The 20,006-nt window shown below is 45.5% G+C and overlaps 1 protein-coding gene across 1 annotated transcript; it reads right to left on the bottom strand.

The window, feature by feature from the left end:
- Nucleotides 1–517: 517 nt before the first annotated feature.
- On the bottom strand, nucleotides 518–17,073 carry LOC141047176 (uncharacterized). Its single transcript, XM_073542131.1, has 7 exons — nucleotides 16,852–17,073; nucleotides 12,489–12,612; nucleotides 12,313–12,410; nucleotides 9,615–9,764; nucleotides 8,919–9,038; nucleotides 8,630–8,720; nucleotides 518–4,237 (listed from the first exon to the last, which is right to left on the bottom strand). Exons 1-7 carry the CDS (start codon nucleotides 17,071–17,073, stop codon nucleotides 2,631–2,633), a joined length of 2,412 nt encoding a protein of 803 aa, XP_073398232.1. The 3' UTR covers nucleotides 518–2,630.
- Between the last annotated feature and the right edge of the window lie 2,933 nt (nucleotides 17,074–20,006).

Below are 20,006 nucleotides of genomic sequence, written 5' to 3'. Positions count from 1 at the left end.
GCCTCCAGGTGATATATACATTTGCCTGAATTTTTATATCTACACATGGTTTACACAAATTATATTTTCTTGTCGTAACTCTATACTATTTACCATTAGAAGCTGTGTATTTTTGTAATTGTATGTATACTGTACATGATTAATTACTTTTGTCTCTGTAAAAACAATCCCCTCTCTGACATCGGGCGTAAATGTACTTCCTCCATTTGATGTGGGCTCCGGGGGTGAGCCCACATCTTTTCCGGCACATGTCAGCTGTTTTGAACATCTGCCATTTGCCCCTAACAGCCTCTGACAGCGGCACTTCCAGCAAGATTTCCGGAAATCCCACCATCGGTGACCTCGTCACCGATGGGCTGGCATGACAACCAGAGGTCTCCAGCAGACCTCTATGCTTGGCACTGCCGGAATGCTATGAGCGCCGCCCGCTAGCCAAAACCACATGGACCAGGCATTGTCCTGCTGAACTCCCGCTCTCCTTTTAACATGTTCAAAACGCTACTCAGACAACACAGGGTGAGGATAAAAGTGTGGCAATGCTTTATTGAACTACAAAACAGGCAGATAACACAAAGAACAGTCCCAGCACAGTACCCAAGATGGTGGACATTACAGAGTCTCACCCTCCACTAACCCGCCGGGATAATAGCAGCTGTGACTTCAGACCTTCCAGGGTCACTACCCCACCTGTGGCACGCACACAGAGAGGAGGTAACAACAAGTGTAGGAAGATGACAGTCCATACAAGGCCAGTTGATCCAAGGATCACAACCTGGCTTCATCTTCCAGGGTCGACTACTCCACCTGTGGCCCGCACACAGAGAGGATGTAACAATAAGTGTAGGAAGATGACAGTCCATTGAGTCCATACAAGGTACAAGGCCAGTTGATCCAAAGACCACAATCTGGCTTCTCCGAACGTATCCATGGTTCAGTGATGGTCAATGGAGCAGATCTGTATTCTTCCAACCAAGGCTGAAAACCCCTAGGTTGTTTCCTATAGAATGATAGGTCCATGTCCCTTGTGAAAATATGGCTGCTGTCCTGTCTCTTGTCCTTTGGATGTATAGATATCTTGGCAGAATCTCTCTGGCTGTTTCTCTCTCTCAGTCTCTTTATACAGAGGCATGTAACCTATTTTTAGACTTAACAAGTGTCCCTCATTCAGTGTTTACATAAAGGGTAAGAATGGAGATGAGATTATTGCATTACTTGATTATTTAAACTATTTGCATAGTTTTTCCCTCTCTGCTTTAGAAGTCAGCAAACTGGCTCCATAACACAATGCATAATTAGCATATCAGCAAACATCACTAGTGATCAAGGATAAGCGCACAATAAAAGTCAATATTACCGGCTTACACAAGCAAAAGTCTGTTTTCTTGACCAAACAGAAATCAGCACTTAAATTTAAAGCCAACATACAGATAACATTCTATTATTTTTCGTTTGCTAAAAATAGTCATCTGGTTAATTAAGATACAATGCTGTATGTCTTCACAATGCCAAAAGTAGAAAAAAATGTTTTTAAAAATACTAAAATATAAAAGTTCAAATCACCCCCCTTTCGCCCCTTTCAAAATAAAACAATAAAAAATCAAACATACACATATTTGTTATAGCCGGATTCAGAATCGCCCGATCTATCAATATAAAAAAGAATTAACCCGATCGCTAAATGGCGTAACGAGAAAAAATGTCAAAACCCCAGAATTACTTTTCTTGGTCACCGCAACATTAAAATTCAGTAAAGGACGACCAAAAGATCGTATCTGCACCAAAATGGCATCCATTAAAAAAGTCAGCTTGACATGAAAAATAAGCCTTCACCCAACTTGAAATCATGAAAAATGGAGAAGCGACGGATATCGGAAAATGGCGCAATTCTTTTATACTTTACCTAATAAAGAGGAGTTATTTTTACTGATACAGTGGGTATGGAAAGTATTCAGACCACTTTAAATTTTTCACTCTTTGTTTCATTGCAGCCATTTGGTAAATTCAAATTCATACTATCTATTCCTGACACTGGAGGGGCTTATAACCTTCCGAAGTATATAGTTTGAGGTCTGGGATCTGCCAATATGTGGCTAGTTTTCTGACTGTTCTGAATAACATGATACATGATTATAGTTTTTTTTTTCGCTTAGTCTCGCTTGAATATAGGTCAATATTAAATAGTCTCTTGATGAGTCGCCTTTGGTGAGGACGATGAAACCCGCAGAAATGAGAGGCTTGGAGAGTGAGTGTGTATACGTCACCTCACCCTATATACTGAGATGTGGGGTATATGTTTTTTCTATTAGTCACCTTCTGACTAATCTTCAGGGGGTGAATTATGGGTATAGCTTTATATTTGGAATTAATAAAGTTTAGTTTTATCCTTTTGTCAGCAAACATGAGGAATGACAAGAGACAACCCATTTAAGAACATTTAATTTTGGTTAAAACTATTCCAACATTATGAATATAAAAAAAGGCTTCTCCCCTATGTGACATCTCTGATGTTTATTAACAGTTGATTTCCAAGTAAAATATTTCCTACATTAAGAAAATGAAAATGGCTTCTCCTCTGTGTGACTGCTCTGATGGCGATCAAGAAGCGCTTCCTGGTTAAAAAATTTCCCACATTAACAGGAAAAAGGCTTCTCCTGTATGTGGGTTCTCTGGTGCTTAACACAATTTGATTTCCTTGTAAAACATTTCCCACATTCTGAACATGAAAAAGGCTTCTCCCCTGTATGAGTTCTATGGTGTTCATCAAGACTCCCTTTCTGGTTAAAACATTTCCCACATTCTAAACATGAAAAAGGCTTCTCTCCTGTGTGAGTTCTCTGGTGTTTAACACAATCTGATTTACTGTTAAAACATTTCCCACATTCTAAACATGAAAAAGGCTTCTCTCCTGTGTGAGTTCTCTGGTGCTTAACACAAGCTGATTTACTGATAAAACATTTCCCACATTCTGAACATGAAACAGGCTTCTCCCCTGTGTGAGTTTTATGGTGTTCATCAAGATTCCTTTTAAGTTTAAAACATTTCCCACATTCTGAACATGAAAAAGGCTTCTCTCCTGTGTGGATTCTATGGTGCTTAGCACAAGCTGATTTACTGATAAAACATTTCCCACATTCTGAACATGAAAAAGGCTTCTCTCCTGTGTGGATTCTATGGTGCTTAGCACAGGCTGATTTACTGCTAAAACATTTCCCACATTCTGAACATGAAACAGGCTTCATCCCTGTGTGAGTTCTATGGTGTTCATCAAGATTCCTTTTAAGGTTAAAACATTTCCCACATTCTGAACATGAAAAAGGCTTCTCCCCTGTGTGAGTTCTCTGGTGCTTAACACAAACTGATTTATTGATAAAACATTTCCCACATTCTGAACATGAAAAAGGCTTCTCTCCTGTGTGAGTTCTCTGGTGCATAACACAATCTGATTTAGTGTTAAAACATTTCCCACATTCTAAACATGAAAAAGGCTTCTCTCCTGTGTGAGTTCTCTGGTGCGTAACACATTCTGATTTAGTGTTAAAACATTTCCCACATTCTGAACAGGAAAAAGGCTTCTCCCCTGTGTGAGTTCTTTGGTGGGTAACAAAATGTGATTTATGTGCAAAACATTTCCCACATTCAGAACAGGAAAAAGGCTTCTCCCCTGTGTGAGTTCTTTGGTGGGTAACAAAATGTGATTTATGTGCAAAACATTTCCCACATTCTAAACATGAAAAAGGCTTCTCTCCTGTGTGGATTCTCTGGTGCTTAACACAAACTGATTTATTGATAAAACATTTCCCACATTCTGAACATGAAACAGGCTTCTCCCCTGTGTGAGTTCTATGGTGTTCATTAAGATTCCCTTTATGATTAAAACATTTCCCACATTCTGAACATGAAAAAGGCTTCTCCCCTGTGTGAATTCTCTGGTGAGTAACAAAATCTGATTTCCGTGTAAAATATTTACCACATTCTGAACATGAAAATGACTTCTTTGCTTTAGGAGCAGTTTGTTTTTTAATGCCTCTTTTGTGACTTTGATTTTCCTTAGTAGTCAGTAAAGAATCAGAAGATGGGACATGTTTCATAGGTTCAGATGACAGATCTTTGCTGTGAACGGATGATGATGTGTCTGGAGTAACGGCATTCATTTCAGGTGTATCTTGTAGGATATCAAGATCATCAGATTTAAAAATTGAAGATGTCAGCTGTCCCTCTGATCTCCTGGTACAGTCATCTAACATAATAAACAATTTTTTTAAATAAAATATCCTTGAGGTTTATATTTTTCAACACTTCTACTTAAAAAATGGCAAGCTATGTAAAAAACTTTATTTACCAAGACAATGACAGTTCACAGTCTAATTGAAAACCTTGTTGGATGAGCCAGTAGTGTGCGGTGTTCAACTGTTTGTTCATTCTGCCTCCCAAATGTATATATATAATTGCCTTAAATTGTCTGTCATCCACTTCCATCTGGATGTCCCCGAATCCCACAATCCACTGCGCCGCACCGGAAGTACGCCGACCGCTATTTTGGTACACCCAAGTGATGCCGCTCAGATCCAGGACGCAGCTGTGATCCCGAATACCTCTGGGATCCCAGCTGCCGCTTATATCCAGGCTGCCACTGTGATCCCTACCGGCGCTGGGATCCCGACCGCTACTCGGATCCCGGCCACCGCTCGGATCCCGGCCATCACTGCGATCATGAGGCTGTTAAAGGGGTGTAACGAGGGGGTATAAAGAGAGGGGTGTAATAAAGGGGGTATAATGAGAGGGTGTAATGAGGGGGGAGTAATGAGAGGGATGCCACCGCCAGACCCCCGCCAGGACCCACTGTCTGACTACATGCGCCGGATCCCACCGCTGCCTCCCCACCCACCTCCATGCAGTCACAGTCACCAGGAAAGACTGCGACTTGAGGCCTGTGCTGGAGATTGGGTGCGGCCACCCTCTGGAAGCGCCGCACACCATCTCCAGCACAGATCGCAAAACAAAGTCTTTCCTGCCAGTTGTGACTGCATGGAAGTGGGTGGGCCGCCACCCCCAGCACCACAAAGCTGCCCCCATCGTGATGTTACTGCCCTCCCGATGCGATAGCATCGGGCACACATCTAGTATCAAATATAAAGAAACCAATCAATGTTATGTAGGCGAAAATAACACCAATTCTCATCTCACAAAAAACAAGTCCTCACTCAGGTCCATCTGTCAATGGAAAAACAGAGGTTCCCGCACTATTAGTGGCTCAAAGGCTGCTGAAAAGCAACAAGGTTTCCATAAACCAATCCAGCAAAATCCGCTCTCACTTCTGAGTCTTGCAGTGTGCGCAAACAACATATAGGCTGCGTGCACACGTTGCAGATTTTGCCGCGGATTTTTCCGCACAAAATCCACAGTTCTTGGGAGAAAACTCAGTTGCGTCTTTGATGCCTTTTTGCTGCGGTTTTTCAGGCGGATTTGTATGCGTTTTTGTAAGCTAAATAAAGATATCTTATTTAACAAAAAAAAAAGATTTGTGATGTCATTTCTGTCCAACCTCCTCATTTACATTTGTCCAACCCACACTCCATAACACACAGATACATAGATAATAGATAGAAGGATAAATAGATAGAAGGATAAATAAATAGAGAAATAGATAGATAGCTATAGGATAGATAGATAGATAGATAGATAGAAGGATAGATAGATAGAGAGATAGATAGAAGGATAGATAGATAATAGATAGATAGATAGAAGGATAGATAGATAGATAGAGAGATAGATAGAAGGGTAGATAGATAGATAATAGATAGATGGTGGCTTTTGTCCTCAACAGGATAAAATTTAGACTTAGCAGGTACGTTCAGGTGAAAACATTCATCTGTTTCTTCAGTATTTTCTGTGTTGGTTGGAGGGTTGGATTTATTTTCCTTAATAAAGAAATGTCTTTTAAGGTTTAATTTCCTTATGAAAATTTGTAAATCTAAAAATAAATTAAAATCCTTAGGTTTGTTGGAGAGACAGAAGGACAATCCTCTAGATAGGAGGGATTCCGCACTTTCAGAGAGTTTGTAGTCAGAAAGATTACAAATATTAGAAGTTAATTCATTAGCGATGGAGGGGTTAAGGTGGTATTTTTCCTCTTTTTCTCCCTCCCCTAGTTCCTCTGTAGTGCTTTTTATTTTTACGGTTTTGGGTACAAAAAATTGGTTCAGTTGGGAGTTTTTTTATTGCCCGGGGTAAAAGAGGAACCGTCCCGGATTTAGAGGCATCTGAATGATCCACTACAATAGTGTCATTGGTGGGGCTGGTGGAGTGGAGGTATCAGGGTCGTCAGGACCTAATGAGATAGTGGTTAGTGAAGGTACCAACATGCTTGGAGTGGTATCATGAATGGATAACTCAAGAAGTGAAAGAGGGAGAGAACTGGACAGATCCGAATTAGAGTTGGCTCCTTTGGTCCCAGATTTATTATTACCTCTCAGTGTCTTCGGGGCAGCAGTGGTTTTATCTTTAAATTAGATTAATTTGTAATTTAATCTTTTCTAGATGTTTCCTGGCTTCGGATAGTGTTTGAGAATGATTTGGTACAATATTTGTGGTATGTCCTGATGAAGGGGTCACCTGAACCCCCCAAACACGTAGAAGAAACCACGTTAACACCTCTACAATTTCTGGAATTCTTCTTGCGGCAGCGCGGGGATGATCCTTCCTTCCAATCTAAGTGTATAAGCACTGACAGTGTAGCAGGCATAGCCCGATGGGACTTGTAGTACACACAGCCCCGCAGACCGCCCAATGACCCCCGCACAGCCCCGACATATGCCTAATGACCCCCGCACAGCACGGCAGACCGCCCAATGACCCCCGCACAGCCACGGCGTATGCCTAATGACCCACGCACAGCCAGCAGACCGCCCGATGACCCCCGCACAGCCCCGGCATATGCCTAATGACCCCCGCACAGCCCGGCATATGCCTAATGACCCCCGCACAGCCCCGGCATATGCCTAATGACCCCCGCACAGCCCGGCAGACCGCCCAATGACCCCCGCACAGCCCCGGCATATGCCTAATGACCCCTGCACAGCCCAGCAGACCGCCCAATGACCCCCGCACAGCCCCGACATATGCCTAATGACCCCCGCACAGCCCGGCATATGCCTAATGACCCCCGCACAGCCCCGCAGACCGCCCAATGACCCCCGCACAGCCCCGGCATATGCCTAATGACCCCCGCACAGCCCGGCAGACCGCCCAATGACCCCCGCACAGCCCCGGCATATGCCTAATGACCCCTGCACAGCCCGGCAGACCGCCCAATGACCCCCGCACAGCCCCGACATATGCCTAATGACCCCCGCACAGCCCGGCAGACCGCGCAATGACCCCCACACAGCCACGGCGTATACCTAATGACCCACGCACAGCCCAGCAGACCGCCCGATGACCCCCGCACAGCCCCGACATATGCCTAATGACCCCCGCACAGCCCCCGCACAGCCCCGGCATGTGCCTAATGACCCCCGCACAGCCCCGCAGACCGCCCAATGACCCCCGCACAGCCCCGACATATGCCTAATGACCCCCGCACAGCCCCGGCATATGCCTAATGACCCACGCACAGCCCAGCAGACCGCCCGATGACCCCCGCACAGCCCCGACATATGCCTAATGACCCCCGCACAGCCCTGACATATGCCTAATGACCTTCGCACAGCCCGGCAGACCGCCTGATGACCCCCGCACACACAGGCCCATACACGCACACAGTCACCGCCCACACACATACACAAGCAGACAGTCTCCGCCGACACGCCGCCCCCACTCTTCCCCCCCCTCCCGATCTGCAGCGTTTCATCCACAGCAAAAACGCAGATATTTTTTAGATCTGCGGTTTTGCTCCGGATATGCCCGACTTAATGCAAGTCAATGGGTGCAGAAACGCTGCAGATCCGCACAAAGAATTGACATGAACCCGCAGCGTTTCCACGCAGATTTTTCTGCAGCATGTGCACAGCGTTTTTCAATTTACATTCACTTTCATGGTACTGTACAACGCAGCTAACCTTATATAAGTCAGTTCAGATATGGTGTACCAAGATGGCGTCTGTGTCTTCAGACAACACCTTGGAAGGAATCCTTGGAATGCAGAAGCTGAGATACTGGATACCATATATGGAAGTGAAGCTGAAATGGACCTATCATAGACTGACACTGGCTACTCAGAAGATGGTGTGACACCCATTTCCCGTCTCTTTGTCTTGAGAATAAACTTCAGTTGTGTGCAAGCCTTTGCTGAGAAAGGAGTAGACATCTAACTCTGTGTTCGGTGTGACTCTTTAAGCGCGCACTCGGCCTATATTGGGTTAGGTACAAGTAATCATATAGATCTCTCTTTAAGGGATCACCCTCACACTAATACCAGGGGGTAGGAGGATCCTCCAGGTTTTAAGTTCTATAGAAAAGGGCTTTCACTGCCCAAAGTCATTTGAACAGTTTTGGGTGGAGGAGAATGTTGTGGTCTAGAGGCAAAATGGTGATCATGGTAATACGGCCGGACTACACCACCGATAAAGCAGCCACAGCCGGTGACTGAGAGGAATCTGTGACTTCTCTGCATTCAGTGGTTACTACTCACCTGGGTAGTCATATGTGGGAATCTTCTCTTTACACCACTCATCATCTCTCACATATGTCTCTGTAGTATTAATATGGGTCAGATCTTCACCCTGAAACAAATATTGTAAAAGTCACCGACAGATGGAGAAGTCCCATCTATGATCAGCTCTAATCCTGCCATCTCCACCGCTCTCATTACACAAGTATAAAACATATAATACTGGGGGAAAAAACAAGACTGAGCACAAGACCTTCACAGCCGTCTACACATCATAGGGGAGATCTCCTGACACCTTCTCTCCATCTACCTGATGATCCTGAAGAGCACTGGGATCTTCTTGGTTACAGTCCTGTGGAAGAAGAGGACGGGGACATCTCTCTGGTGTTGTCCTCTTACTGGATAGATCTGGAGGAAACACATACAGGGACTGAATTCATTCTCTACATACAGATAATTATAGGCCGTGTGTATTTAGTCCTGTCTATTACCTGGTGATGTGAGGGGCTGGGGAACCTCCATTATGATGTCCTTGTACAGATCTCTGTGTCCTCCTAAATACTCCCACTCCTCCATGGAGAAATAGACAGCGACATCCTGACACCTTATAGGAACCTGACACATACAATGATACCGTCATCCCCCGATCCCTTCATAGTGTTACTGTATAATGTCCCAGCATTCCCAGCAGTGTCACCTCTCCAGTCAGCAGCTCAATCATCTTGTAGATGAGTTCTAGGATCTTCTGGTCATTGATGTCCTCATGGATCAGGGGGTGAGGTGGAGGCCCCGTGATTGAGTTCAGGGGTCTTCCACATCCCTCAGACACAGGGTCCTGACAGTGATCACTAGAGGTCTTCTTCACCACTGTGTAATCCTGGTTATGGAGAGACACATTAATAAATCTCACTACAGACATTTCCAGAGTCCTCACCTCTCCAGTTCTGTCCATCTGTTATTCCCATAGATAAGAATGATGTAATGTGACGTCATCAGAATCTCTCACCTCTCCAGTGAGACGGAAGAGGATCTCTAGGGTGAGGTGTAACATCCTCTCCGCCATCTTGTCTCTGTCCATATCCATCCTTGATGGGTAAATCAGGAAAGTTCTCTTTTGTAGAAGATCTTCACTGAGAGGATCCGATATTGTAGAGACCTGAATGAGAAGAAGATGATCCGATGTAACATCATAAGAATCCTGTGTAATAATACAATGACAGCAGCAATCTGCAGAGTCGGGAGATATGACTCTGCCAAACATATATATACACATACACACATATATACAGAATATATCTATATATATAATTTCACCATCAAAGAAAGTAAGGACTGAAGCACTCACCGATCCATATTGAAAGTCCGTAGTTTATTTGTAGCAAAAGTTTAAAACTTCATGGCCGGGAGGCTGAAGAAAGGAGTGAGTAAACTCTGATGACGGCCTATCAGCGCTTCCACGGGTCAGCTATATATAACATATATATATATATATATATATATATCTCTATTTATATAATCGTCTAACTCTGTCTGTCTGTAACGGAAATCCCGTGTCGCTGATTGGTCGTGGCCGGCAGGCCGCAACCAATCAGCGACAGGCGCAGTGCGCAGGCGCAGTACGGAATTTGAAGGACACACGCCACCGCTACCGTCGGGAGATCAGCGGCGCTAGGAGTCGGGAGACTCCTCTGGACCGTGGGTACCATAAACCTGTAAAAATAGAATTAAAGCAAAAAATAGTGATATACTCACCCTCCGACGGCCCCCGGAGCTCTCCCGCCTCTAACCACGCAGCCGGCATCTTCCGTTCCCAGTAATGCTTTGCGAGAAAGACCGCTGATGACGTCGCAATCTCGCAAGCATCGCGCTCTCGAGAGTGACGTCATCTCCGGTAATTCGCGCTAAGCATAACTGGGAACGGAAGATGCCGGGAGCGTGGAGAGGAAAGAAAGAGTCCGGGGACCGTCGGAAGGTGAGAATAACCTTTTTTTAATTTTTTTTTATTCTTTTTTACATGCTATCTTTTACTATTGATGCTGCATAGGCATCATCAATAGTAAAAATCCACACTTGCGGACAAAAAAGAATATTACTCCTTCTTATCCAAAATGAAGCGAACCACAATTATATTAAAAACATGTAACTTTATTAAACAAAACAGAGATAATTGTCTGCTGTTTTTTTCCCCTTTTGGGGTAGGTTATCAGGAAACAATGAATATGTAGCCAATTTTAAATGTCTTTATTTTGTTTAATAAAGTTACATGTTTGTAATATAATTGTGGTTCGCTTCATTTTGGATAAGAAGGAGTAATATTCTTTTTTACCCGCAAGTGTGGATTCATGTGTTGAAGTGCCTATTTAAATACTTGCAAAAAATTGTGGTTTCAATCAATAGTAAAAAGTTGATCACAATTGTCAAAAACACTATGCTTCACAAGTGTGACCAACCTGTCAATCACATTCCAAGCGATGCTTCAAATCGTTTGGTATGCGCTTGAATTCCGCGCGTGAAAAACGCATGTTTTCTGTGGCAAAACGCATGCGAATTTGGCCATATTCTAGAATACCCGATGCGTTAGAATTGGGCCACCATCTAGTGTACATATATATATTCGTCTAATTCTGTCTGTAACGGAAATCCCGCGTCGCTGATTGGTCGCGCCCGGGGACGACACTGAAGGTGGAGGAAGATGGCGCCGCAGCAGTCCTCCACAGGAACTTCACCAACGATGTGCCCTGCCTTAACTTGAGCAGAGGAGGGCGAAAAACCCCGTTCGGCAAAGGGCAAGCATAAGGCAGGATGCAGATACTGTTCAGAAGGAAATCTCCACACCGGCCGAACATCGGGTAGCGGTGACGTCACCACAAAGGAAGAAGATGGCGCGTGCAGCAGGCAGAGAGGGAACCTTCACCAGCGGTGTGCCCAGGGAAAACAAGGTCAGATGAGGGTCCAGCCCCCCAGGTCTGCAAGGGGCAATCCCAAAGTCGATTCCAGAAGCCTTTCCAAAGCAATTTTCTACACCGCCCGAACATTCATTGCATTATTCTTAAATCTTCATAAATAAACTACATACATATTCTAGAATACCCGATGCGTTAGAATCGGGCCACCATCTAGTATAGTATAATTATATATATATATATATATATATATATATATATACACACACATTATAGCAGAGTCATATCTCCCGACTCCGGAGATTGCATGCTGTCGTTGTAGGCCCAGACCAGATAGTATGGAGATGAATGAGGGAGACCAAAGTTAAAAAATAGACTTTCCTTCACTTAACAAGAACTTGATGAGAAGTATATACATCAGATGGCAGGCACAACACTTTTGCTGATTTAATAGCAGAATATAGCCGATCATGCACAGCACAAAAGCCGGTGTTTCCCAAGCTGTGTGAAGGTGCGGTAAACACCGGTGTAGCGCTTCTGATTGGCGGTAAAATCATCCCCGCCGGTCACAGAGCCGTGGTTCCCACGTTGTCAGAACACAGCATAACCGCTCAGCTGTGATTGGAGGTAAAAAGTTTACCTCCGGTCACTGGTGTCAGCTCTAATCCTGCCATCTCTACCGTTCTCATCACACAAGTATAAAACATATAATACTGGTGGATAAAACAAGACTGAGCACAAGACCTTCACAGCCGTCTACACATCATAGGGGAGATCTCCTGACACCTTCTCTCCATCTACCTGATGATCCTGAGGAACACTGGGATCTTCTTGGTTACAGTTCTGTGGAAGAAGAGGACGGGGACATCTCTCTGGTGTTGTCCTCTTACTGGATAGATCTGGAGGAAACACATACAGGGACTGAATTCATTCTCTACATATATTATATGCGGTGTGTATTTAGTCCTGTCTATTACCTGGAGATGTGAGGGGCTGGGGAACCTCCATTATGACGTCCTTGTATAGATCTCTGTGTCCTTCTATATACTCCCACTCCTCCATGGAGAAATAGACAGCGACATCGTGACACCTTATAGGAACCTGACACATACAATGATACCGTCATCACCCGATCCCTTCATAGTGTTACTGTATAATGTCAGTCTGTCATTCCAAGGATGTCGTTCTAAGGATAACATCTGAAATATGCCTGAAAATGACTCCCTTGCTCTAGATGCTTCATTATTATTATTACTATGCTTCACTATTACTATCACTCTGACAATTGATCTGCTTCATCCACAGGTATGTGTTCTGGCTGCAATAACATCATCACCCATCTTTCCTGAACCACAATCACCCCTGTATCTGTCTGCTATCAATGGTATGTATCCCGGCTGCAATACCATCATCACCCCTGTATCTGTCTGATATCAATGGTATGTATCCCGGCTGCAATACCATCATCATCCATCTTTCCTGAACCCCAATCACCCCTGTATCTGTCTGCTATCACTGGTATGTGTTCAGGCTGCAATACCATCATCACCCAGCTTTCCTGAACCCCAATCACCCCTGTATCTGTCTGCTATCACTGGTATGTGTTCTGGCTGCAATACTATCTCCCTTTGCATTTGCTCTTGTGACTTTAATTAATCATCTCCTGTGTCTGCATCCAGTCTCCCTACTGCTCCTCCCTTTCTGATCACACCTGGGCCCTTTCATGTGCTGTTAAGTTAGTATAAATTCAGACTAAGAGGTCTGTCTGACCTCGGTCTGTCATTGCAAGGATGTTTTCTAAGGATAACATCTGAAATGAGCCTGAAGTGACCAGAAGGTATGACTAACTGCTGCATTTAGATGTACTAAATTTCTTTTGCCTTCTATATTACTCTCACCATGCTGACATACGCACTAACAGTTTTGGCTCCACTACTCCTCACTCTCCTTCGCTATCCGCAAACCCCATCACCCGCTAACCAAATAATAATCTCTCCTTCCCTCTTGCCTCCCCACCTGACCTCCTCTGCTGACCTGCTCCTTGACCTCAGAGCTCTCCTAATAAAATACAAAACAAGCCACCCACCCTCCTTCTCCCACATGCTCTCCCTCTCTCTGCTTCTCCTCACTGCTGACGATATATCTCTCAACCCTGGACCCCCACAGCCCATACCTCCCATTATTACCCCCTTCTATCGTTCCCAAATCAACACAAACACCAGAAATCTTTCCCACCTCAAATCCATGCCCTTGACACCCACCACCCTGCTCCCACTCTTTGGATCACTCTGGAATGCCAGCTCCATCTGCAATAAACTCCATGTGATTCACGACCTCTTTACCTCTCGTAATTTTTCCTTCCTTGGCCTCACCGAAACATGGCTGACACCCTCGGACACTGCCTCCCCTGCTGTGCTAGGTTACGGCGGCCTCCACTTCACCTACACTCCTCGCCCTGGCAACAGACATGACGGGGGAGTGGGCCTTCTCCTTTCTTCCAATTGCAGCTTCAACCCAATCCAACCTCTACCCTCCCTTATCCTCCCCTCTTTTGAAGTCCACTCTGTCCGCATCTACTCTCCCTCCAACCTCCAAGTGGCCGTCCTATACCGACCTCCAGGTCCGACCACTGCCTTCATTGACCAATTCTCCACCTGGTTCCTTCACTTTCTCTCTGCTGACATTCCCACCATCATCATGGGTGACTTCAACATCCCCATTGACAACCACCATTCAGCAGCCTCCAAACTCCTGTCCCTTACATCATCCTTTGGACTTACTCTGTGGTCCTCCTCAGCCACCCACACAGACGGACATACATTAGACCTGGTTTTCACCCGCCTCTGCTGTCTTTCTAACTTCACCACCTCCCCTCTATCTGACCACCATCTACGCACTTTCTCATCCCTGTCCTCCTCACCTGTCACCCATGTCCAGCAGCATGCGCACCCCCACAGAAACCTCACACATCTAGACACTCACAAACTCTCTTACTCTATTCTACCACTGTCCTCCATATCTTCACTCCACGACACAGACACTGCCACTAGTTTCTACAATGCCACTCTTGCATCAGCCATCGACTCGGTCGCCCCTGTCATGCATAACAGAGTGCGACGAATCAATAGACAACCCTGACACAATAACACCACTAAAAAGCGTCGGCAAGCATTCAGAATTGCAGAACGGCGCTGGAAGAAAACGCATTCGCAAGACGACTTCACTGCACTCAAACAAGCAACACTTGCATTCAAATCTGCCCTCACCTCTGCTAAACAGGCCTACTTTACATCCCTTGTATCTTCCTTATCCCACAACCCCAAACAGTTGTTCAGTACTTTTAACTCCCTCCTCCACCCACCACTGCCCCCTCCAACCTCCCTCATCTCTGCCGAGGACTTTGCGCACACTTCAAAAACAAGATGGCCCAAACATGGCATGTCTTTATTGCTCAACCACCACAACCCCTTTACACACCAGACCAAAGCCCAAACCCCATAACCTCCCTATATAACATCACTGAAGGGGAGCTTGCTCATCTCTCCAAATCACACCTCACCACTTGTGCACTTGATCCTATGCCATCTCACCTCCTCCACAACCTCGCCACCACTCTTATTCCATCCCTAAACCACCTCTTCAACCTATCATTTACTTCTGGTACCTTCCCTTCTGCTTTCAAACATGCCACAATCACGCCTATCCTTAAAAAGCCGACCCTCGACCCAATAGCCACATCTAGCTATCGCCCAATATCGCTGCTCCCATTCGCTTCTAAACTCCTGGAGCAGCATGTCCACGCTCACCTTTCCTCCCACCTCTCATCTAACTTGCTCTTTGACAATCTACAATCTGGCTTCCGCCCCCATCATTCCACTGAGACAGCCCTGACCAGAATTACCAATTACCTACTTACAGCCAAATCTATGGGACAACACTCTATACTCCTCCTTCTAGACCTGTCCTCTGCTTTCAACACAGTTGACCACTGCCTCCTACTACACATCCTCTCCTCCTTCGGCATCAAAGATCTTGCCCTATCCTGGATTTCCTCATACCTTTCCAACCGCACATTCAGCGTCTCCCACTCCCACACTACCTCCTCATCCCACCCTCTCTCTGTTGGAGTTCCCCAAGGCTCTGTTCTAGGACCCCTACTCTTCCCAATCTATACACTTGGCCTGGGGCAACATGGAGTCCCATGGATTCCAGTACCACCTTTATGCCGATGATACTCAGATCTACCTCTCTGGCCCAGACGTCACCTCTCTGCTCTCCAGAATCCCAGAGTGTCTATCAGCCATATCCTCCTTCTTCTCCTCTCGCTTCCTCAAACTCAATGTGGACAAATCTGAACTCATCATCTTTCCCCCATCTCACAGATCTTCCTTACCCGACATTTCTATAACAATTGACATCACGCTTTCCCCCCTACCCAAGGTCCACTGCCTGGGAGTAACCCTTGACTCTGCCCTGTCCTTCAAACCGCACATCCAAGCTCTCTCCACCTCCTGCCGCCTCCAGCTCAAAAATATTTCCAGAATCTGTCCCTTCCTCAACTCTCAATCTACTAAACTACTTGTGCATGCCCTCATCATCTCCCACCTCGACTATTGCAACATCCTTTTCTGTGGCTTCCCTGCTAACACCCTTGCATCTCCCAAGTCCATCCTTAACTCTGCCGCCTGACTAATTCATCTCTCTCCTCGCTACTCCTCTGCTTCTCCCCTCTGCAAATCTCTTCACTGGCTCCCATTCCCTCAGCGTATCCAATTCAATTTACTAATACTGACCTACAAGGCCATCTATAACCTGTCTCCCCCATATGTCTCTGAACTAATCTCCTGATACCTTCCCTCACGTAATCTCTGGTCCTCCCAAGACCTCCTTCTCTCCTCCACACTTATTCGCTCCTCGCCCAACCGCCTCCAAGACTTCTCCCGAAGTGTCCCTATTCGCTGGAATTCTTTGCCCCAACACGTCCGGCTATCAACCACACTCGGATCCTTCAGACGGAACCTGAAAACCCACCTCTTCAAAAAAGCCTACAGCCTGCAATGACTCCACTACCTCTTAACCACTACCGCAGATATCACCTCAACCAACACCGGAACTGCTGCAACCCCCCAACCTACTGTCTCCTTCCCCACCATCCTGTAGCATGTAAGCCCGAAAGGGCAGGGTCCTCTCTCCCCTCTGTATCAGTCTGTCATTGTTAGTTTGTTTACTGTCGGTGATATCTGTAATTCTATGTAACCCCTTCTCATGTACAGCACCATGGAACCAATGGTGCTTTATAAATAAATAGTAATAATGTCCCAGCATTCCCAGCAATGTCACCTCTCCAGTTAGCAGCTCAATCATCTTGTAGATGAGTTCTAGGATCTTCTGGTCATTGATGTCCTCATGGATCAGGGGGTGAGGTGGAGGCCCCGTGATTTGGCTCAGGGGTCTTCCCCATCCCTCAGACACAGGGTCCTGACAGCGATCACTAGAGGTCTTCTTCACCACTGTGTAATCCTGGTAATGGAGAGACACATTAATAACTCTCACTACAGACATTTCCAGAGTCCTCACCTCTCCAGTTCTGTCCATCTGTTATTCCCATAGATAAGAATGATGTAATGTGACATCATCAGAATCTCTCACCTCTCCAGTGAGACGGAGGAGGATCTCTAGGGTGAGGTGTAATATCCTCTCCGCCATCTTGTCTCTGTCCATATACATCCTTGATGGGTAAAGCAGGAAAATTCTCTTTTGTAGAAGATCTTCACTGAGAGGATCCGATATTGTAGAGACCTGAATGAGAAGAAGATGATCCGATGTAACATCATAAGAATCCTGTGTAATAATACAATTACTGGAGATAATAAGGGAAACATATGAGGAGATTTATTATCTTACAGGGTTTAGTTTTCTCCCCTGACATCTACTAATAAAACCTATATATTTAGGCCACAGACAACAAGCAGTTTCCTCCTCGGAGTCGGCAGCTGAACACGTTCCTCATAGACTCATCTTCCATAACGCTAATTCTCGTCTCATTACCGACACTGGAATCGGCATTAGCAATACTGCAGGAGAGATTCATTACACGCGACATGAGAAATAACTCCTTCATGGTGAGGACGACATCTTCATCTTCTACTGCGGCTCTAGAGACAGATTTGGCCAGAGTCGGTCACTGCCTCCATCCCCACCGGCCGTCTATATGAAGGTTTCCCGTCTTCCCCGCACTGGAATCTTCTATCCCGTTAGATCTCAGCTCTGAGTCACACACAGAAGTTTGAGGCTTTTAGAAAAGATTTTTTTGTTTCCACAATCAACGCGGACAGAAATGATCTGATCTCAAAGTCTCCATGTACAGTGATTTATGGGGATTATTTCTGGCCTTAGGCTTTCCTGTATTACAGGAAAAACTCCAGAAAAAGCCGATATTAAAATGTTTCTAAAGAAAATTGGCTCCAACAATTCTTGTAAGAAGAAAAAAATATGTAAAAAGCAAAACACATTTTATAGTTTTTAACATGTTAAACATTTATTAAAAAGAAATTAATCTTTTTGGGCCCCAGAACATAGATGTACACCGCAGGGACGGCACAGATGAGGCTGCAACAAAAACCCTGAAAAGCAAACATGACATCTAAGAAGGTGTGACAGAGTTTGGCTGAATGCCCCCCGCCTCCAAGTACTCGATAGTATGGGGCGGCCTAGTTACTCCGATACTTACATGCCTAATAATGGGGTCTGGGCTGCAATGTATGAAGGTCTATTAGGCCGGGCCAGAGGCAGCGTCCAATAAGTTACCTTATAACGCCCCCATACACATTAGACTAAAGTTCCATGAAAGCACTGACTTCGGGGGGTTTGGCCAACCATACAATGTATTTGGGGGCCTCCCGACAGATGATGTCAGGACAGAGAAGGATCTGGCATCCTGAATTTCAGAGGATAATCCGTCTGTTCTTCCTGTAGATAATCCTCCTCTAGAGGAGTCTGGAGGCGACTCTCTCATACAGACCACAGGAAAGCTGGAATATTTGTGTGTATGGGGGAGTCGGGAGAGATCGCCGTCTGCCAAATGACCGTTCAGCCAACTCTGATCTCATGTGTATGGGGCCGTTAGTATTACACTGACAGGCAGTGATGATACACGGCACTACAGTAGTACAGGGCATCACCGGAGCCATCAGAGGCTTGTATGTTGTATGATCGCACTGATCAGAGGGGTTTAAAAAAAGGTTTGAAGTGGAAAAAAAAATCACAGTTTCATCAACAAGAAATATCCATCACTATATGGAAAGCAGAGTCACTGCACAATGTTAGTTACGTCTCGTCCATAACTACTTTATTATACTCTATTATCCTGTACACAGTGGAGTAGATAGAAATCACAGATCCCACAGCAATAGCTGGAATTGGACCCTCCAATGCAAAGAAAAAAAATCTATCTATCTATATACACTGTTCAAAAAAATAAAGGGAACACTTAAATAACAGAATATAACTCCAAGTAAATCAAACTTCTGTGAAATCAAACTGTCCACTTAGGAAGCAACACTGATTGACAATCAATTTCACATGCTGTTGTGCAAATGGAATAGACAACAGATGGAAATTATTGGCAATTATCAAGACACCCTCAATAAAGGAGTGGTTCAGCAGGTGGGGACCACAGACCACATCTCAGTACCAATGCTTCTGGATGATGTTTTAGTCACTTTTGAATGTTGGTTGTGCTTTCACACTCGTGGTAGCATGAGACGGACTCTACAACCCACACAAGTGGCTCAGGTAGTGCAGCTCAATCAGGATGGCACATCAATGCGAGCTGTGGCAAGAAGGTTTGCTGTGTCTGTCAGCGTAGTGTCCAGAGGCTGGAGGCGCTACCAGGAATAGGCCAGTACACCAGGAGATGTGGAGGGGGCCGTAGGAGGGCACCAACCCAGCAGCAGGACCAACACCTCCACCTTTATGCAAGGAGGAACAGGAGGAGCACTGCCAGAGCCCTGCAAAATGATCTTCAGCAGGCCACAAATGTGCATGTGTCTGTACAAACGGTTAGAAACCGACTCCATGAGGATGGTCTGAGGGCCCGATGCCCACAGATGGGGGTTGTGCTCACAGCCCAACACCGTACAGGACGCTTGGCATTTGCCACAGAACACCAGGGTTGGCAAATTCACCACTGGCGCCCTGTGCTCTTCACAGATGAAAGCAGGTTCACACTGAGCACATGTGACAGACGTGACAGAGTCTGGAGACGCCGTGGAGAGCGATCTGCTGTTTGCAACATCCTTCAGCATGACCGGTTTGGCAGTGGTCAGTAATGGTGCGGGGTGGCATTTCTTTGGAGGGTCACACGATGTTGGGCTGCGAGCACAACCCCCATGGAGACACAATTGTGCCTTTACCTGGAGATAAATTCCCAGTGGGGGCAATTTCCAAAATGCAATAACTTAAGTGGGGAATTCAGCTCTTTTCTCACTTAAGGG

Source organism: Dendrobates tinctorius, unplaced genomic scaffold (assembly GCF_039654945.1).
Source record: "Dendrobates tinctorius isolate UK_male_01 unplaced genomic scaffold, ASM3965494v1 ptg000126l, whole genome shotgun sequence".
Lineage (NCBI taxonomy): Eukaryota > Metazoa > Chordata > Amphibia > Anura > Dendrobatidae > Dendrobates > Dendrobates tinctorius.
Note: the sequence above shows the minus strand (reverse complement) of the source record. Positions and strands in the feature narration are given on the sequence as shown.